The sequence below is a fragment of the Nomascus leucogenys genome, chromosome 1a (genome assembly GCF_006542625.1).
Source record: "Nomascus leucogenys isolate Asia chromosome 1a, Asia_NLE_v1, whole genome shotgun sequence".
Classification (NCBI taxonomy): domain Eukaryota; kingdom Metazoa; phylum Chordata; class Mammalia; order Primates; family Hylobatidae; genus Nomascus; species Nomascus leucogenys.
The window spans coordinates 63062159-63083494 of NC_044381.1; the positions used below are offsets into that span (position 1 = coordinate 63062159).

The window sequence follows — 21336 nt, forward strand, 5'->3', positions numbered from 1 at the left end:
AAGAATGAAGCATTGACTTTAAAAAAATTATCCAGAGTTTCCTCTTCAGGGAAGAAAGCACCACGGAGAGGAAAAGTTTCGTTGATCTAAATTGGCTCATCAGCTCCCTACAAAGACTAAATTTGCTTTGTAATTGCTCAACTCCACACTCTTTTCTAAAGATTGTGGAGTTGAGCAAAACTCTTTAGGAAACAGTGTCCTTGAACATAAAGAACAAACATCGGAGAAAACATAGTTGCATAATCCTTTATGATAGAGAAATCCCTTTTAAAGAACCATTATCTACAACTTTCAGAAAGCGCATCAATGCCAAGTGATGATTTCAAAGCTCTCTATTGATTACATTCCTCTGAGATTTCCTTAGCTAACTCTTGGCTACTTGTTTAACAACAACAACAACAACAAAAATCCAAATAAACGTGTGGTTATCAAACTTCAGCATGTCTGAGAATCACCTAGAGAGCTTTAGGAGATCCAGCTCCCCCTAAATATCCTGACTTTGATGCACGTGGAGTGGGGCCCAAGAAACTGTATATGAAACCCAAACCCCAGGTAATTCCATTGAGAGTGGTCTATGGCCCACACTTCTCTGATGTTTTCAAAAATACTTTCCTTGGTTTCTGGGCCTCACCTGCATTCTCCTCACAAGTCACTGTGTTGTTACCACAAGCCTTTTGTACCCTCTGCCAAATTTTGTCTTTAAAACCCAGTTGACTTGAAAAACATATTTACCATCAATCACCACATTTCTCTCTTTCCCACAGCTGTACTTGGTTCCAAACATTTATCAGACTTGAACATTCTTCCCTGAAAAGCAAGCTGTGCCATAAAAATACTCATTTTGACAGGACTGACAGATTTATTGCTTAGTATTTTTATTTACATGGAGTTTTTAAGGGCATTCAGTTTACTTATTTCCTTGTTTCTTTTGCAAATCATTTTTTGACTAGCTCAAAATATATAACCAATCTAAAAAGAGAAAGAAAAAAGGAAGAGGAAAGCAAAGGTATTTAGAAGTGAAATGGTGCTAGTTGATGGCGAATGATGGTCCTCTCAGCTGAGAGGCAGGGTTCCAGGGGCCAGCAATGGAAGCTCAGCATCTGCAGTGTCCTACCCCAGCTTCCTTCGACTTTACAGTTGGAATGAACAACCTTTAAAGAGTCTTAACCTCCCGCTTGCTTTGATTGATTTTTACTTTTTTAAAGTCCTTGAATTCTTTCTCAAGTGAAACCTCAGGTAGAGGTGCAGTATGTAATACAGACAAGGTGCAGGTTTACTCTGTCAAAGCTGGGATAGGAGGCCTAGACCATGGTTCTCAAATTTTATTCTGCATCAGAATCACCTAGAGGGCTTGTGAAAACAAATGGCTATACAGGAGGAACGAGTTCAGGAGATGTATGGTACATCATGGGGACTATAGTCAATAACAATATATTGTATACTTGAAAATTGGTGAGAGTAGATTTCAAGTTTTCTCACCATAATAAAATGAAAGCATGTGAGTTAATGCATATGTTAATTAGCTTGACCTAGCCATTCCACAGTGTATACACATATCAAAACATACCATAAATACCATAAATACATACAATTTTTGTCAATTAGATATGCATTTTTTAAAATAAGAGGAAAAAACTACAAAAAAAACACAGTTGCTGGCTCCACCCCCAGATTTTCTAATTCAATAAATCTGCTTGAGGTCAGGTAATTTGCATTTCAAAGGAATACTTAGGCGATGCTATGCTTTTGGTCCAGAGACGATACTTTCAGAACTATTTTCCTAGAGCCTCTTTCTTTCTGCGTGGCTCTTACCTACAAAGGCAGCTCTGAGGCAGCTGTGGAGCTCCTTCTCAAAATTCCAGGGGCTTCTCTGTGAAACTCCATTGAAGACCCCTGACCTACAGGTCAAGATCACATTCCTTTGCTTGGACTCAAGATCCACTGTATCCTGGCCCCAGCTTTTCTCTAGAGCCAGCTCTCACTCAGCAAACCTTCCATTCATCCTACAACCCAATGGAGCTGTCCTCCCCACTGTTCTCCAAGCACTTCCTGCTGTCACAAGGCTTCTCTGCCTTACCATGAGGTGTACAAATGCATTTCTTTACCCATTTAATTTCTAGTAAATTTTCTCTGAAGTTTCACAACCTAGCCTCTCTCACAAAAAGATGTAGTAAGGGCTTTAAAATCCACAAATGTATCTGAGTGAGGTGCAAATAATAAAATGTACTGGTGTTTCATTCCTTTCCTTTAGAGGAAATGGATTCTGAATCAACCTGGCTGACATTAGGATCTACAGCTGCTAAGGATATAGTGGATTAATGCCTTACCTAGTGGTATTATTAATAATAAATAATGTTTGGGATGTTTTTAATGGATTTTCCCCAGATTCCTCCTGCAATTCTCAGATGTTGATCATGGACCACAGGATTTATGAAAACTATATAGAGCAGTGAACACATGCTATAAAAGCTTCTTCAGTCAGAGAAACACTAAAAATGCATTAAAGTAGGATTTCAATATTAACTCAAGTCTGCATTACTGTTGTCTAGAAAAGTCTCCATTCAGTTTCAATAACATCTTTTTGCACTATCCTAATTGTTGGACAACTCTCTTAGAGTCGATGTACATATTTATTATGTTTTCTTGGGATATTCCATGGAAAGCAAATGTCCATTCATGAGCATAAACCTCCAAAAGTCTTGAGTAAGCAGTAAATTATCCATTCCTCTAAATCCATAGAACCATGATTCAGTGTCTTGGAGACACACTTAAAATTTGGAGTTGTTTAAGCCTTTCATCTCCTTGGTTTTTGCCATTTGATAGTAAATTTGAGATTTTATTATCTCTAATGCATTGATGACAAATACAGTTGACCCTTGAATGACATGAGGTTAGAGTTGCCAACCCCCCATGTGGTCAAAAATCCATGTATAACTTTTGACTTCCCAAAAACTTTACTACTAATAGTTCATCATTAGCCAAAAGCCTTACTAGTAACATATCAACATATATTTTGTATGTTACATGTATAATATATTTTTACAATAAAGTAAGCTAGAGAAAAGAAAATATTGAGAAAACCATAAGGAAGAGAAAATATATTTACTATTCGTTAAGTGGAAGAGATCATCATAAAGGTCTTCATCATTGTTGTTTTCATATTGAATAGGCTGAAGAGGAGGAGGAAGAAGAGGGGTTGGTCTTGCTATCTCAGGGGTGGCAGAGGAAGAAAAAAAATTAGAGTGGAAGTGAACCCGCACAGTTCAAACCCCTGTTGTTCAAGGGTAAACTGTAGTTTAAATCTGAGTGTCAACTCGAATAAATTGGTAGAGACTTCCTGGAATGACGTATTAACATGATTCTAAGATTGCATCTCAGTGCAAAATAAAGCATACTGTGATAGATTAACAATGTCTGCTGAGGCAAAGATAGGAATTTGGAGTCAACATGCCATGAATTTGTTATTTCATGAACTGAAATAAAGCCAAAATCTTATAGATACCCCCATAGCTATAAGACTACCAGGCAATCATCATGTAGTGCATTGAATCATGAAACCAACAGGAAAAATAAGACATCCGGCTATCCGGAAGATAGAACAAAGGAAATGGTCCATTTTTTCATCAACTCTGTAAGGCACAACAGTGTTTAAGTTATCTATCATGTGAGCCTTTCCACACAGACATAATACACAGGAGATGAAGAACGAGAAACGCTTTAGTGTAGGATACTGCTTGGATCTGGACGGAGAGACAAGCTAACTGAGCAATTGCCTATGAAAAATGCATGAGAAATTTTTTTGAAAAACCAGAAATCTATCATAAACATGTAACAAAAATAGAGACACTTATATTTGTCCCAGTGTTTCATAGAGAAGAATAAAAGGAATATTTTGATAAATTACTTTGAAAAAGAATTTAAACTTATCCCTCCCCTTTTCCCACACCTCTGACCCTCTCCCCAGCAGTATGCTCAAAAATTTGAAATTAATATTTTTTAGAGCTTCTACATGCATCAGCCTGATCTAGGCACTTTATTTCATAAACTTCGTGAGGTGGCTATAATTATTATCCCTATTTTATAAATGAGGAAATTGAGGACAGAAAGGTTAGGTAATTTGCTAAATATCTCAAAGCTAGAGAGTAGTCAGCCCAGACTGACTGGAGCTGGAGCTTAGGCCCTTAGCAGCTATACCATGTTGTCCTCTAAGAAGGTGGGACCCAGTAACTGCAAGAGTTTTATTTTGCTTGCCCCAGAGCTGAGCTTTCCAGACAGCAGAGGAAGTGGCACCCAGATTCCATCTTCTCTCCCTTCTCTCACATGCTGGGTAACTTCTCCTGTGAGTAAGGGTTGCACCAACGTGTAAGACCAGTCAATTGCAGGAGGCCAGTGTTGTAATCTGCCTGGAGACCCCAAAAATTCAGTCCAGCTCTGATTCTGTCTTTTATATGGGTCCTAAAACAATAAAAAAATTTGACTTTTCCTCTTGCCTGGGCTATGGCAATACTCGCTGGTGGGATTGCACTTGGAATGAACTCAGAGGGTGTTATTTCCTTCCAATGTTGGCAGCAGAGAATCCACCTGACATGTGGCAGTCCCTGTATGCTTTGGCAGCACTTCACTTCTACTATTGTGCACATTCATAACCAAAGGCAAAGGAAAGAAGAGACACGACAGAGACACAGCCAACATTGTTCAGGATTTTTCATCTAAATGTCCCGCTTGTCCCTGCCTAAGATGGAGAGTTTGGCAGCCCTGCCTGACTCCAGAGCAGCACTGCCTGTCTCCAGAGCAGCACTGCCCAACAGAATTCTCTGATGATATGGCTGGGTGTGGTGGCTCACACTTGTAATCCCAGCACTTCGGGATGCCGAGGCAGGTGGATCCCTTGAGCTCAGGAGTTGGAGACCAGCCTGGGCAACATGGCGAAACCCTGTCTCTACAAAAAATATGAAAAATTAGCCAGGTGTGGTAGCATCTCAGGAGGCCAAGTCCCAGTTACTTGGGAGGCTGAGGTGGGAGGATCACTTGAGCCCAGGAGGCTGATGCTGCAATGAGCTGTGATTGTACCACTGTACTCCAGCCTGTGCAACAGAGCAAGGTCCTGCTTCAAAAAAATAAAAATACTCTCTGTGATGACAGAAATCTTCCATATCTGTGATGTCCAACCAGAGACTCCCTGAGTGCTTGACCTGTGGCTAATGTGACAAAGGAAATGAATTTTAAATTTCATTTCATTGTATTATAATTAAATTTAAATAGCCACATATGAGTAACAGCTACCATATTGGATAACATAGCTCTAGCATTTCTGCAGTTGGTTTCTACCAAACTGAGAAGCCTTGAATGTCTGATAGATCTCAAATATTATTTGATATTTTCCCTATTTTTAATTACATTCTTTCCTCCAGTCAGCGTTATGTATTTAGTCATTCAATAGATATTTTTTGAACACCTACTATGTTCCAGGCACTATTCTAGGCACTGGCAAAAATACACTAGTAAACCAAATAGACAAAAAATCCCTGCCCTTGTGGAGCTTTTATTTTAGCAGAGTTAGATAGACAAAAGTAATAAACATAATCCATAAACACATTATGTAATATTTTAGAAGATATATGCTATGGGGTAAGAAAGCAGAGTAAAGGAGATCAAGATAAAGGGTGGCAGAAAAGCCTCTGTCTTCTGCACCTTGATTAGCACTGAGGGAAGGGGAGAAGAGAGTATATAAGTAATAGAATGCACAGTCCATGTATCCAAGGAGTTTACAGTCTGGTGAGGATTTTCTTAATCTGTCTGATGAAATGCCATGTGTAAAATGCACAGCACAAAGCTTGTCTTATAGAAGGGACTAAGTACCTCTCTTACCACTGTCACCCCCACCACACCACCCACCTTCAGTTTCCTTTTTAATGTGCATCTGTGCCTTCTTTTTTACCACAGCTGGCTCAGGAGTGTAAGGTGAGAACAAGGAAAGAAGAGGGAAGGGAAGGAGAGAAGGAAAAGGGAAGGAAAGCAGGAAGGAAGTAAGCAAGGGAAGGAAGAGAAGGAAAGAAGGAAGGAAAAGAATGCAGAGAAAGAATGAAGAAAAAATAACAAACGTAAGAAAGGATCACTTTATGAGCAGCAGTACATAAACTTTGTTGGCAAACAGACTGTACCATCATCCTGCCTGATTATGGGCAGCTTCTCTAATATCCTTCTAACTACCTCATATTGCTGGATGCAAACCTCAGGAAAAGCCTAGGTGAAGAACTTTTCTAGAATAGACCCTAAAGTAGAATCAGCAACTATTTCTCACAGGCCTTAGCTGATAGAAGCCATTTGTTTCTGGATTTGATTCTCATAAAAGGTTGGGAAAAGTAATCTCCTAACCAGCCCATGCTCTCTATTGGTCATGTCTCTGTGTGCCATTCAACCTTCTATAACTTTCTATCCAACTGGTGTTTTCTGAAAAACATCAACATCAATCAGTTACAGTTAACTCTTATTATAAGAGTTACTCTTAGGGCTTCTAATTGTTGAATAAAATGTTTATTTGCCATTTAAGTAATTAAAAAGAAACACTGGACATCTGATTAAGTGGTGATGAACTCAGAAAGTAGTGGATCCTTGTAATCACATTACTGAGTCTTCACACACATGAGATGCAGCATCTTAAGCATAAAATAGAGGAAATCTCCACTTACAGCCAATCATTTAAACAAGTCACTAACTTTACATTAATACACTAAGTTGAACCTACATATTTAGGTTTGAATAAGTCATTATGAGAGATTTTTCCCTCCTGATTCTCTTGGCTTCTAAATCCAGCTCTGATGCTTACCAGCTATATCGTCTTAAGCAAATCAGTTCACCTTCACAGACCTTGGATCCTTCATCCATAGAATGGTTGCTCTAAAACTGTATCATTCTTTTATCCTAAATATCAAATCTCTCAGTAGAATTTGCTGATTTGTGCCTTCTCTAGAACATACAGACTTCAAAAATATTAAAGTAGGAGGTTGCAGCCAAGTATGAATTCTTATCCTAACACCCATTTGACTTCAGGATGGCATAAAATTATCTGAGAGTAATGGTTTCAGGGCATCTTAGCAACACTAGTTTGCATGACTTTTGATGAATATGATCCAAGAGCTAATGAGCTCTCCGCACTGATACCCCAGCTAAGTGGCTTTGAAATGTGGCCTTTTGCATCCTATTCACAGACCTACTGCATCTGAATTTCACAGAAATACTGAAATCTATCTCCCCCATAGGGATGGCCACCTCCAGCTAATATGCATGCCGGTTACCTTGCTTCATTTCTGAGCTAGGCATCATTGGGATTTCCTGTAGGTGCAAAAGCCCCTAATGCTCTTAATAATAACAACTGCCAATTATTTAACACCTATGTGCCAGGAACAGTGCCAGGTGCTTTCCATACACGATCTCTTTTTTTTCCCAAATACATCGACCTAAAAAGACGTATACTACCCTTGTTTAACAGATGAGGAGACAATGGATTAAAGAGATCAAATAACCTGCCTCAGGTCCCTCACTGGTAAATAAAGGAGCTGTATTACAGCCAAAGGCACCATGCCGTAGCATCTTAATTATGTCATTCCATCTCCTATAGCAGATTGTGAAACTGGCCTCACCACTTCAACGTATGATGTGGAACTAGTTGAAAAAATGTAGATGTATGTTGTGTTGATTTTTATGTGATATAATTGCTTTGTGTTGTCAAAACCACCAACATCTAAGTGAGGGAAATTACCTTGATATTATTGAAACTCTTAACGTCTTCAAACAGCTATTGAGAACTTCTATGGGCAAGATGTTGCCCTAAGCATTATGGGGGAGATGAAGTGAATAAGAATCTGTGTGTTCCTGACAAGAGCTGCAAAGCAATTCAAAGGAGGGATGAGGTAGTATCCAGAAATAGAACCAAATATGTGTTTTTGAGTTGGGCAGCCAGTTCACTTCTTGAATTCCTGGTCTCAAGCAATCCTGCCACCTCAGCCTCCCAAAGTGCTGGGATTATAGGTGTGAGCCACCACTGGCCCAATCATTTCTAAACACTCTTTTAGTTTAAACAACAACAGAAAGATAGAGACCAAGAATATTTCTTAGAGATAAATCTGATTAAAAGGAAAAGGATCAAGAAAACCAAATTGCTGGATGGTAAAACCTTATGCCATATCTCCCATTCTCCCAAATGGGCTTGAAGTACATCCCAGCATGAGGACAAAGAGGCATGGGGAAGACCACCTGGTCACCCGCCTGAAGCAGGCAGCTACTCAGTCACTCGGTCAATCCACAAAGATTCTTCTATAGCTAACATTGAACCAAGCACTCTTCTAGAACTTAAGGTACATGCAGAATAAAGAAACAATCCATGCTTCAAAAAGTTCATCATCTACTAGAGTAAGACAAACAAATAATTTCCATGCAATATAATAATCATAGAAATATGTATCAAGTGGTTTGAGAGCACCAAGGGAGCAGTAATCAGAGACTTTCACATAGGAGATGAGGGTGATTTTTTTTTTACATTTTCTTAAATTTTATTTTTAACTGACAAATAACATATTATGGGATACATTGTGATGTCCCGATATATGTTTACATTGTGGGATGATTAAATCAAGTGAATTAACATGTCTTCACTAAAGCTTAATAGTCTTAGAATTGAATCTTAATCATCCATACTCCAAAGCTCAGAATCATGCAATATACCCTTGTAACAAACCTCCATGTGTACCCCCTGATTCTAAAATAAAAGTTGAAAAAAGAAAAAGGAGGTGAAGTTTGAGCTGAGTTTTAAATGATGAGTTTTGAGTGATGAGATCAGGACTACAGAATAGTCCAAGTAGCAGATATAGCAAGCTGAAGATATAGAGGCATGCAAGAGTCTGGTGGGCTTGGGAGATTCAGTCTTCACGGGATATGTGTGACAGAGTGGCAGGAGATGAGCCTAGCTGTGGAGCAAGACCATAGACAAATAAAATGCTGTATGCAAGTAGAGATGTAATCTTGCTGGTGATGGAAAGCTATTACAGGGGTTTAAGAAGGGTGCAATAGAATCATGTCTGCTTCGTAGAACCATTTAATTAACACTGTGGGGAATGGACTGGAGGAGGATAGAGAAGAAACCAATTAGCAGTCTGTTGGTACCATCTGAATAAGATATGATGAGGACACAAACCAAAGTAGATAGAGAATGAGGAAAACTGGAAAAATATTTTAGGAAGTCAAATTTTGTGCTTTCCATGCATGATCTCTTTTTCCCAAATACATGGACCTAAAAAGACATATACTACCCTTATTTAACAGATGAGAAGATGAAGCCTTAAAGAGATCAAATAACCCGTCTCCGGTCCCTCACTAGTAAATAAAGCAATTCAAAGGGGGAATAAAGTAGTATCCAGAAACAGAATCAAATATATGTTTTTGAGTTGGGTGGCCAATTCACTTCTTGAACTCCTGGCCTCAAGCAATCCTGCTGCCTCAGGCTCCCAAAGCACTGGGATTACAGATGTGAGCCACCACACCTGGCCTAATCATTTCCAAACATTCTTTGAGTTTTAAAAAAAAAGAAAAGAAAAGAAAAGATGGTTTCTAGCAGAAATTGTCAACATCAACAGGTGCTGCTGTTGCTTTATCTCTCCAAACAGACCCCAAAGTGAAATTAAGACATCAAGAAAAAAAAAAACCCCGTTTTTGGTGGTGACTTAAACTGGGCCTTAAGGGCTGACCCAAACATACACACATATTACTGAAGATGTCCCTTATATGCAGCATTTAACAGGCACAAAATGTGATGATAGTATCCATGGAAAAAAAGTCTCTGGCCAGGCACCAAGGCCTAAAAGAAATACCTGGTACGTACTAAATGCCAAATAAATGTAAATAGGCAGCTGGATCAAAAGGAGAAACTATTTGTAGGTTCTATGCACAAATCAGTAATAATATTTTAGAAATATTTATGAATAGTTGGAGTATTACTTTGAGGGAAATGGTGGTTCTCATTATAATGATCTGTTAGAAGAGACAATTCAAAGTAAGGCAATTGAGGCTGTTTATCACCAAAATATGGAAAAGATCACTGTTTATGCCTCATCTGAACAGAATCACTTGATATCATTGCTTGTCTCCAAGATGATCACCATTAATATATTCCTTCAGTGTATATTCAAGCTCTCATCAAGAGGTGAAGTCTATTCCTTCCATCTTCTTGATTCTGGGCTACTTTTAGTGACTTGCTACAATAATCAAGTACAAGAAAATGACATTCTAGGGCTTCTGAGGCTAAGTCCCAACAAGCCTTGTAGTTTCTGCCCGAGTCTCTTTGAATGCTCTCTCTTGGAACCCTCATTTTAAGAGAAGCCAGCTTCCATGTAAGAAGTCCATCTACCCTGCAACCAGCAGGGAAAGAGCAATGCAAGCCAACCCTCAGCTCTTTTAGCCAGACCAGGCCAGGTACCAGACTTGGAAGTAAGGAAGCCATCTTGGATATTCTAGCCTCAACAGATGCCACATGGAACAGAACTGAGGCCCCAGACATATGGCCACAGTTGAGCTATTGTCTTCATCAGCCATTCCAGCTATTCCAGTTGAGGCCCTAGATATGCTGGAGAAAAATGAGCCATCCCCATTGTGCCTGCCTAAATTCTTGACCCACAAAATTGTCAACACAACAAATAAGTGTTGTTTTACATGAATAAATTTTGGAGGGTAATACCCATCAATTACAGAATACATGGCGTACAACTTTTTCAGTTCCTTGAGGCTAGAACTGAATATTATTTATATCTCTATATCCAACTTAGTGCCTGGCACACAGAAGGCATGAATATTGTTTGTTGAATGAATGAATGAATGAATGAGCAAGCAGATGTCTGCATGGAGTGTTTGCAGACTCCACTATAATTAAGCCTCCTAAATCTGCTAATATCTCCATTTCCCAAACATAGGAAAGAACTGGTGGTCTCTGACCTCTCTAAAGTGGGAAAGTTATTTCTCCAGCCTTACACCACTGGACTCACCAGATGAGCAGAGCACTCTTAACACCAGGAGAGAACTCTGCATTGTACATAGAGGCCCTGGCCCACTAGTTGTGCTACTTCATGAGAAGGAATACATCAGTGATTCTTTCCTAAAAAGCATCGTAGGACTCTGTTTGAATAATGCATATGCTTGTGCAGGACTTGTTATGTGTCAGGCACTTTTCTAAGCCTTTTACAAAGCTTAACTCATTTAATATTCACAGACCTATGAGATAAGTACTATTATAGTTCGCATTTTACATATATGAAAAATAGAACATCAATACTAACTTACAAAAGATCACACAGCCAACAGGTAACAGCTTAAATCCAGACAGCCTGGCCCTGGTGGCCGTAATGCTGTTGTTATCAATGCTTCCTGCCTCTCTGGGAAGAATCATGGTGTTACTTGTCATGTTACCAGAGTCATGACATTTGGGGAGGAAGTGGCAACTTTTACAAAAAAAGCAGGAGAAAAATATGCCATTCTCTGTGACCTCAGGCAAGACATGCAACTTTATGTGCCCTTAATATAACATTTAGTAATTTGCTTTGGCTTCTAGCAAATGATAAAATTTCATTTTTCTTTAGAGAATTAGATATTCTGTGGGTGATTGTGTCTTTTAAGTGCCAAATTGTGGTGTTATTAACACGTTTTTTTATATAGCTAAAATTTTCTCATATTGTGTCTGAATAAACTAATAGAAAACATCTATGGGGGTCACAGGAAGGGCTCTTCCTCAAAAGTCATTAACCTAAGGTTAGCTCTTAGAGTCCCATTGAATTCTAAATGCATTTCCTAATTTTTAAATCTAGGAACAAAACTCTAATATTGCAGGTAATTTGCAGGTAATTAAATTCATTCTGAGAAATGTATTTGTGTGTGTGGGTTGTATTGAGGGCATTTGAACAGAATACTAATAGCAAACTGTGGGGCGTTTTGTTGGTTACCCTGAGCACTGGCTGAACATTGGCCTATTTTAAATTACTCTGTGACTCATCTACAAAGCTCCAGATCATAAGTACAGCATTTAAATGGAGACACAAATGCCATAGTATAGAGATCTGCCTCACTTCAATGACTACACCTCCTATCACAAAACCCTCTAATTTGAGATGTACCAAAAATAACATGGGTAGATACAAAGCCACAAATTAACAGTTTCCATAAATAAGATGACTTTGTCAAGACTCAATTCTAGAATAAAAATTTCACATAATACTACAACCATATTTTGATGTCAACAAATTTTCAATCAATATTCTAGTGCCATAAAAAGAAATCTAAAATAGGCTCATCTCTAATTTTTCTGATGATTAAGTATTACAGTAAAAAATTTTAAATCACTCCAATGTTGCACAGAAGAAGATGGGAAGAACTAGAAAATGATAACTTTAAGAAAGCAGGGCCGGGCGCGGTGGCTCACGCTTGTAATCCCAGCACTTTGGGAGGCCGAGGCGGGCGGATCACGAGGTCAGGAGATCGAGACCACAGTGAAACCCTGTCTCCACTAAAAATACAAAAAATTAGCCAGGCGTGGTGGCGGGCGCCTGTAGTCCCAGCTACTCGGAGAGGCTGAGGCAGGAGAATGGCGTGAACCTGGGAGGCGGAGCTTGCAGTGAGCCGAGACTGCGCCACTGCACTCTAGCCTGGGCAACAGAGTGAGACACCATCTCAAACAAACAAACAAACAAACAAACAAAAAAAAAAACAGGCTTCCATATATCCTAAGGAATATGGTTACAAAATAAGAAAGGATCTTCAGAGAAGATAGAGTAAGCCTTTGTACCCAAACAGAAGAAATCTAGTTCAGCAGAGCAAATACTTATCAAAAATTAGAAGTAAATATACTTGTTTTTTGTTTTTGTTTTTTGAGATGGGGTCTTGCTTTGCTGCCCAGGCTGGAGTGCAGTGATGCGTGATCTCGATTCACTGCAACTTCTGCCTCCTAGGCTCAAGCAATCCCCACACCTCAGCCTCTGAGTAGCTGGGATTACCGGCACGTGCCACCATGCCTGGCTAATTTTTGAATTTTCAGTAGAGGTGGGGTTTCAACATGTTGGCCAGGCTGGCTTTGAACTCCTGACCTCAAGTGAGCCACCCGCCTCAGGCTTCCAAAGTGCTGGGATTACAGGCGTGAGCCACCAAGCCCGGCCCGCAAATATACCCTTCAAACTACTTGATGCACTTTGCGATTATCTTCATTTAGTGTTCCCCCTTATCATCCCTGATACAGATGATTAGGAAACTATGAAAGACTTAGAATACAATCAGGAACAGCAACACCATGGGGCAAGGCTGAAGTCAATAGGCTCAACGCAAACAGTGAGATCATCAAGCAGTATGACTTAGCACAAATCATTTAACCTCCTTAGGGCATAGTTTTCTCTTCTGCAAAATGAAATTAATCCCACTTGCCTCACAGATTGTTATGAGATTATCTCTGAAGTCCATTGTGTACGTTAAACCATGACGTGCTACAGACATATCAAATGTTTTGTGGGATCTTATTTAAAACAATGTTATTAAACTCTTTTTGCCAAAGGCATGAGACCTAATATCTTTTCTTTGTTAAAAGGGGAGATCTACAAGTGTTGGGGAGCTGTTAAAGGCAGGAAAACACTAAAAATGAGATTTTCTTCTTGTTGCAATCAGAAGGATGGAAAAAGAACTGAATCAGAAAGGGCAGTTATTTAATATTTAATTGCTTTAACTTTATGCTTTGAATGGATCAAATCACCTTTGTTCCACCTGTAATAGGTATCCCACACTTTGGAAAACACCTTAGAGAATCCTTCCACTTCTAGAATTCTACGGTTCTTGTCACTAAATGATCTAGCCAGAGCCACCACTTCAACAACTGGGATATTGGGCTCAAAGGATAAGATTCTTACTGTCTTTCAGCTCTCCTAACCACTGAAACCCATAATCAGCTAAATTGCACATCATTCCTCAATTTTTAGAAAGTGACAGATTGGATACAAGTGTCAGACAGATCCCTCATGCAGATAATGACCTTGGGGAGCCGGGATTTCATTACAGATGGTTGATAGTAGAAAACAAATTTTGAGTTGTTATCAAAATTAAACACCTGCAGATGAATGATTACATCTATCAAGTGGCTAATCAGGAGAATCCTTTCTGTTGTTAATCATGTACAACATCAATGGATGCTTGATACTGAAGAGCTCTCTAGACTCATCCACTTGGGTTACCTGTCAGGTAGACACATGCCTAGGTCTGAGTGTGCATGTCTTTACTTTTCAGGAAAATTAATTGGCAACACAAATGTGATCATACCACCCTTCTGCTTAAATCTTTCAATGGCTTTTCATTGTCTGGGGGATAAAACCTAAAATCTCTATAACATCACCTTCAAAGTCCCCATTGATCTTGTTCATGCACACTCCCTCTGCAGCCCTATTTTGTTCCACTCTAATTTGCTCTCTCAGCTCCAGCCATACTGACCTTTTATTTTTTCCAAACTGGTCCTGTTCTTGCCATTTTGTCTGCTGTTAATTCTCTTACCCAACCCTACCAACCCCAACTATGCCGATGCTCATTCATTCATGTCTCAGATAAAACAGCACTTCCTCAGAAGAGTCTTCCCTGAACCCCTTAGATTAGGTTAGATTCATTTGCCACAAGCTTCTCTACTTCTTTTCCACTGACAATCATGGTTGAATTGCTGATTCACATCTTTCTACTCCACTGGTGGAGCTCGTTGAAGGCTGGGAGTGCATATATAGCTCCTCTGTTCCTGGCACATCCTAGTGTGTGGCACTAAGTAGACATTCACTATGCATTTGTTGAATGACTAAACAAATGAATGAATGAATGAATAAATGATTTCAATCTGGTCCACAGCTAAGACCACAGAGTCATTCAGAATAATTAAGATAATCTTAAGAGAGGATCTGGCATTATTTTTTTCAACCATCCTCTTTTTCTAAATATAAATTTTTTTTAGACAGGTTCTGGCCATGTCACCCAGGCTGGAGTGCAGTGGTGTGATCTTGGCTCACTGTCTCCCTGGCTCAAGTGGTCCTCCCACCTCAGCATCTCAAGTAGCTGGGACTACAGGCATGCACCACCATGCCCAGCTAACTTTTTTAATTTTTTGTAGAGACAAAGTCTCACTGTATTGCCCAGGCTGATCTCAAACTCCTGGGCTCAAGTGATCCACCTGCCTCAGCCTCCCAAAGTCCTAGGATTACAGGTGGGAGCCACATCACCCAGCCTAAATGTGTATATTCTTGATATAGAATATACACTTTGTAGGAGTGGGGGAACGGGTGACCCAATCCTTCATCCAGCTGAGTGACCTTCCAGGATCGTTGGTATACTTCTGTCATGAGGAATGCCACCCTCCTCAAAGCAGGGCCATCATAATATCCAACCTAGTGAGTTCAGCTGAACCTCACATAAACTGGAGCACAGCAGGTCACTGATAGGAAGACATCTTCTGGCTCCCCATCTTGCCTTCTTTTAAGCAATAACATTTTTCTTGCTTCATGTTGAAGAAAACTCCACAACTGCCTGCTCAAATAGCCACGGTGATGAAGAGAGGCAATGGTGTGATCCACTTGGTGTAAACAGAGGCAACATGGTGTGGTAGAAAGAGCCCTGGACAGATATTCAGAAGAACTAGGTTCTGATTCTGATAACTCTGTCACTTATTTGTTGCATGAACTTAAACATTGGGCTCTTTCTGGCTAAAATGTCCTGCCTGTGAAATAGAACAAATCCCTTGTCTATAGGGTTGCTGTAATCAGCAACTGAGATAATTTATTTCACTATTTTATTTAGGAGTTGCTGATACTTTAATTATGAAAGCAATTTGTAATCTGTAAAATGCTAGGTAAATTATGGTAATTTTGCCACTGGTCCTTGAGAGCGGTTTTGTCTTCCTGAATTTAAATAATATCTGTTATTAATAAACTGAGTTTTCCTTCCCTGCCATTTAATGGCTAGTAGAGAAAGCCCTGTTCTCACCAGGGTAATGGGAAAGAAGTTAAAAATTAGTTGTGATTGATTCATATTCAAGACATAATTGAGCATTCATTAGATATGATGCCTCTTTCCTGTTTTCATTTATTCTTCTGTAGCATAAAAATATCTTTTAATCAGGTAGCCAATACTATACTGTCTTACTGTTCACTGTAACAGAGCAAAAGCTTGACATAAATCATGAATACCTAAATCATAGGCCAGACAGGCTGCCACCTACATGAAATGATTTTTGGGAAAACCTAACTCCTATTTCTGCTTATGGATGTTCAAAAACTTATTAATGAAATACTGTCTTTATTTCCACAATTAGAGATGATGCTGCAATTTAAATCTCCTGCAGTACTGTTAGGAGATTTATATGGTACTGTTAAGAACAGTACTATAGCAAATTCTTACCAAGAAGATGCAGATGATTAATTGAAGGTATTTTTTGATAAGCAAACTTGAGGAAAAGGGCATTAGACACATGCCATATGAAAAACAGAAAAATAAAATTAAAATATCTAAATCAATCTTTCTACTTTGTTGGGTTCTGAGAGAGTAAAATTGATTTATTTTTAAATGCCTTGCTTTTTAAATTATCACAGGCGGGATACCTTTTGTGAGAAAAATATAGAAGTAACTCCTATCTAAAGTAAACCCTCATTATTCCCTCTTGAGCTCTGTATTTCTCAGAAATATGTGCTGAATAGGAGTTGGTTGACCTGCTTTTGACATTGTTTTTATTTGCAGACTGATAAATGAATCTTTGAGGGACCAGCTGTTGGTGACTATACAGAAGACTTTCACATACACTCGAACCCAAGCTCAGCATCTGTTCATCATCCTCATGGAGTGCATGAAGAAGAAGGAATTGGTAGGTAATTCCTTATGGGTGGCCAGCTGTCTCCACATTTTCAGTCATTTTCTTGAATCACACAACATTTTCTCAAATCATGCAACATTCTCTCTTTCTGGCGGAGCTTACAGCTCTCCTCAGGCTCCATTGGCTCCAGTAGCTTCCTCTCCTAAGTAACTAAGACACTGCTTTTACTGCCTTCGAGTTAATAAGGTGTGTGCAGCAGAGTTTTAGCATCATTTCCTTTTGGAGCTCATCCAAATGCTCTGACTGCCTCAACAAAATGAGTTGAAGTGACAAAATTGGTCCCCTCCTGGAAAACGCTTCAGCTTGATCTTCTTAGGTTTCAGATTTCATTTTGCTTGTAAATCATGAACCACTGATGTGCTTCGTGTCAAATAGCTTTAATGACAAAGGGTCCAGGCTGTTACACCAATCTGTACAGGTAGAAAACGGAGAAACGTACTCAAGAAATCCTGGAGGAGTCTATAGCTACTGAAGTGTTTCTAAAATCAGAGCAAAATGTCTTACAAATGTAGTATGATCAGAGCTCCTGTTAGGGTGAACAAAATCATGTGATTTTGTTCTCTGCTTACTCAAACATTTAACAAGAACTTGCTATCTGCCAGGCAGGGAGCATGATCTTTATGCATATAAACTCATGTGACCTTTGCAACTGTCCTGATGAGAAAGAGACAATTATTACCCTCATCTTACAGATGAGGAAACTCGGCTTATTTGATTAGTAAATGAGGAGCTAAGACTCAAAACCAGTGATGTTTAACCTCTGTATGGAGTATTTTTATTCAGAAAGTGTCACATTGAAGCCAATGCGGTGGATCACCCACTCTGAGTAGATGCCCCCAGCCCTCAGCCAGAAAGACTATTGTCAAAGGTCAGTTAAACCCAACTGCTGAGAGAGATAGCAAAATGTTTAGGAAAAAAAAAAAAAAGAATTGATTAGAGCGGGCAAGACCCATGTCCAGAAAGCATCCACACAGCCTTTGTGAGAAACCTTTCAGCAGCTTCCAGGTTTGGGATGAGATGAGTGAAGATGAGAAGAATAGGACAATACCTAGGTACACAGTCTGGCTGCCCCATATATAGAAGCCAGTGAGCGGGTGGGGCACACAGTCATGGATGCTGTCATTCCAGGAGAACTCTACTACGCACGAAGGTACCACCCACATGTGACATCCTCCCATCTCGGATGTGGTTAGCTCATGGAGTTGCAGCTCACATACTTCCCCTGTCCAGGGAGGCACTGAAGCCCTGAGCTTCTACATGCCACAGTAGGGATTATCTTCTGAGTACTGATGCTTTTCCAATGCTGAGGCCAATTCTAATTGAGAAAACTTACCATGACTATACATTTCAGCAGTCCTGCAAATTCCCTAGAAAGGTAGCTAGGAGCAAAATTCTAGGAACCAGTGGGAAGTCATACAACCAAATGAGGCTGAATGAACTTTTCTAGGTATTTTGTGGGATTGTTATTACAGAATTCTGCCTAAATTTCATGTTGTTTAATCATGGTCTCTGCTGAAAAAGTCAACTGCATTTTAATGCAAGTTATTTGTTATAAGAAATGTGAGGTATTCCTAGCTCCAGGCTCAGAAAATTAGTTCTTTTTTAAAAAGTTTATTTTTTTAAAATATACTTTAAGTTCTGGGATACTTGTGCAGAACGTGCAGGTTTGTTAAGTAGGTATGCATGTGACATGGTGGTTTGCTGCACCAATCAACCCATCATCTACAGTAGATATTTCTCCTAATGCTATCCCTCCCCTAGCCCCTCAACCCCTGAGAGGCCCTGGTGTGTGATGTTACCCTCCCTGTGTCCATGTGTTCTCACTGTTCAGCTCCCACTTATGAGTGAGAACATGTGGCATTTTGTTTTCTGTACTTGTGTTAGTTTGCTGAGAATGATGGTTTCCAGCTTCATCCATGTCCCTGCAAAAGACATGAACTCATCCTTTTTTATGGCTGCATAGTATTCCATGGTTTATATGTGCCACATTTTCTTTATCCAGTCTGTCATTGATGGGCATTTGGGTTGGTTCCAAGTCTTTGCTATTGTGAACAGTGCTGCAATAAACATACGTGTGCAAGAGTCTTTATAGTAGAATGATTTATAATCCTTTGGGTACATACCCAGGAATGGGATTGCTGGTTCAAATGGTATTTCTGGTTCTAAATCCTTGAGGAAATGCCACACTGTTTTCCAGAATGATTGAACTAATTTACACTCCCACCAACAGTGTAGAAGTGTTCCTATTTCTCCACATCCTCTCCAGCATCTGTTGTTTCCTGACTTTTTAATGATCGCCATTCTAACTGGCGTGAGATGGTATCTCATTGTAGTTTTGATTTGCATTTATCTAATGACCAGTGATGATGAGGTTTTTTTCATATGTTTGTTGGCTGCATAAATGTCTTCTTTTGAGAAGTGTCTGTTCATATCCTTTGCCCACTTTTTGATGGGGTTGTTTTTCTCTTGTAAATGTGTTTAAGTTCTTTGTAGATTGTGGATATTAGCCCTTTGTCAGATGGATAGATTGCAAAAATTTTATCTCATTCTGTAGGTTGTCTGTTCATTCTGATGATAGTTTCTGTTGCTATGCAGAAGCTCTTTAGTTTGATTAGATCCCATTTGTCAATTTTGGCTTTTGTTGCCATTGCTTTTGGTGTTTTAGTCATGACGTCTTTGCCCATGCCTATGTCCTGAATGGTATTGCCTAGGTTTTCTTCTAGGGTTTTTATGGTTTTAGGTTTTACATTGAAGTCTTTAATCCATCTTGAGTTAATTTTTGTATAAGGTGTAAGGAAGGGGTTCAGTTTCAGTTTTCTGCATATGGCTATCTAATTTTCCCAACACCATTTATTAAATAGGGAATCCTTTCCCCATTGCTTGTTTTTGTCAGGTTTGTCAAAGGTCAGATGGTTGTAGATGTGTGGCATTATTTCTGAGGCCTCTGTTCTGTTCCAGGGGTGTATATATCTGTTTTGGTACCAGTACCATGCTGTTTTGGTTACTGTAGCCTCATAGTATAGTTTGAAGTTAGGTAGCGTGATGCCTCCAGCTTTGTTCTTTTTGCTTAGGACTATCTTGGCTATGCAGGCTCTTTTTTGGTTCCTTGTGAAATTTAAAGTAGTTTTTCCTAATTCTGTGAAGAAAGTCAATGGCAGCTTGATGGGGATAGCATTAAATCTATAAATTACTTTGGGCAGTATGGCCATTTTCACAATATTGATTCTTCCTATCCATGAGCATGGAATATTTTTCCATTTGTTTGTGTCCTCTCATTTCCTTGAGCAGTGGTTTGTAGTTCTCCTTGAACAGGTCCTTCACATCCTTTGTAAGTTGTATTCCTAGGTATTTTATTCTCTTTGTAGCAATTGTGAACGGGAGCTCACTCATGATTTGGCTCTCTGTTTGTCTGTTATTGGTGTATAGGAATGCTTGTGATTTTTGCACATTGATTTTGTATCCTGAGACTTTGCTGAAGTTGCTTATCAGCTTAAGGAGATTTTGGGCTGAGACGATGAGATTTTCTAAATATACAGTCATGTCATCTGCACACACAGACAATTTGACTTCCTCTCTTCCTATTTGAATATCTTTTATTTCTTTCTCTTGCCTGATTGCCCTGGCCAGAATTTCCAATACTATGTTGAATAGAAGTGGTGAGAGAGGGCATCCTTGTCTTGTGCCAGTTTTCAAAGGGAATGCTTCCAGCTTTTGCACATTCAATGTAATATTGGCTGTGAGTTTGTCATAAATAGCTCTTATTATTTTGAGATACATTCCATCAATACCTAGTTTATTGAGTTTTTAGCATGAAGGGGTGTTAAATTTTATTGAAGCCCTTTTCTGCATATATTGAGATAATCATGTGGTTTTTGTCATTGGTTCTATTTACGTGTTGGATTATGTTTATTGATATGCATATTTTGAACAAGACTTCCATCCCAGGGATGAAGCTGACTTTATCCTGGTGGATAAGCTTTCTGATGTGCTGCTGGATTTGGTTTGCCAGTATTTTACTAAGGATTTTCTCACTGATGTTCATCAGGGACATTGGCCTGAAATTTTCTTTTTTGTTGTTGTTTTGTCTCTGCCAGGCTTTGGTATCAGGATGATGCTGGCCTCATAAAATGAGTTATGCAAGAGTCCCTCTTTTATATTGTTTGCAATAGTTTCATAAGGAATGGTACCAGCTCCTCTTTGTACCTCTGGTAGAATTTGTCTGTGAATCCATCTGGCCCTGGGCTTTTATTGGTTGGTAGGCTATTAATTACTGCCTTAATTTCAGAACTTGTTTTTGGTCTATTGAGGGATTTGACTTCTTCCTGGTTTAGTCTTGGGAGGGTGTATGTGTCCAGGAATTTATCCATTTCTTCTATATTTTCTAGTTTATTTGCATAGAGATGTTTATCGTATTCTCTGATGGTAGT

General features: G+C 39.3%; 1 protein-coding gene across 16 annotated transcripts in view; it reads left to right on the top strand.

Annotated features, from left to right (window-relative positions):
* Window positions 1–21336, top strand: part of TRPM3 (transient receptor potential cation channel subfamily M member 3) — a 920678-nt gene that overhangs the window by 690650 nt on the left and 208692 nt on the right. For all 16 annotated transcript variants that reach the window (XM_030810005.1, XM_030810016.1, XM_030810007.1 and 13 more), the window contains exon 8: window positions 16777–16900. In XM_030810005.1, coding sequence (XP_030665865.1) covers window positions 16777–16900 — 124 coding nt within the window. The remainder of the gene's footprint in view (window positions 1–16776; window positions 16901–21336) is intronic.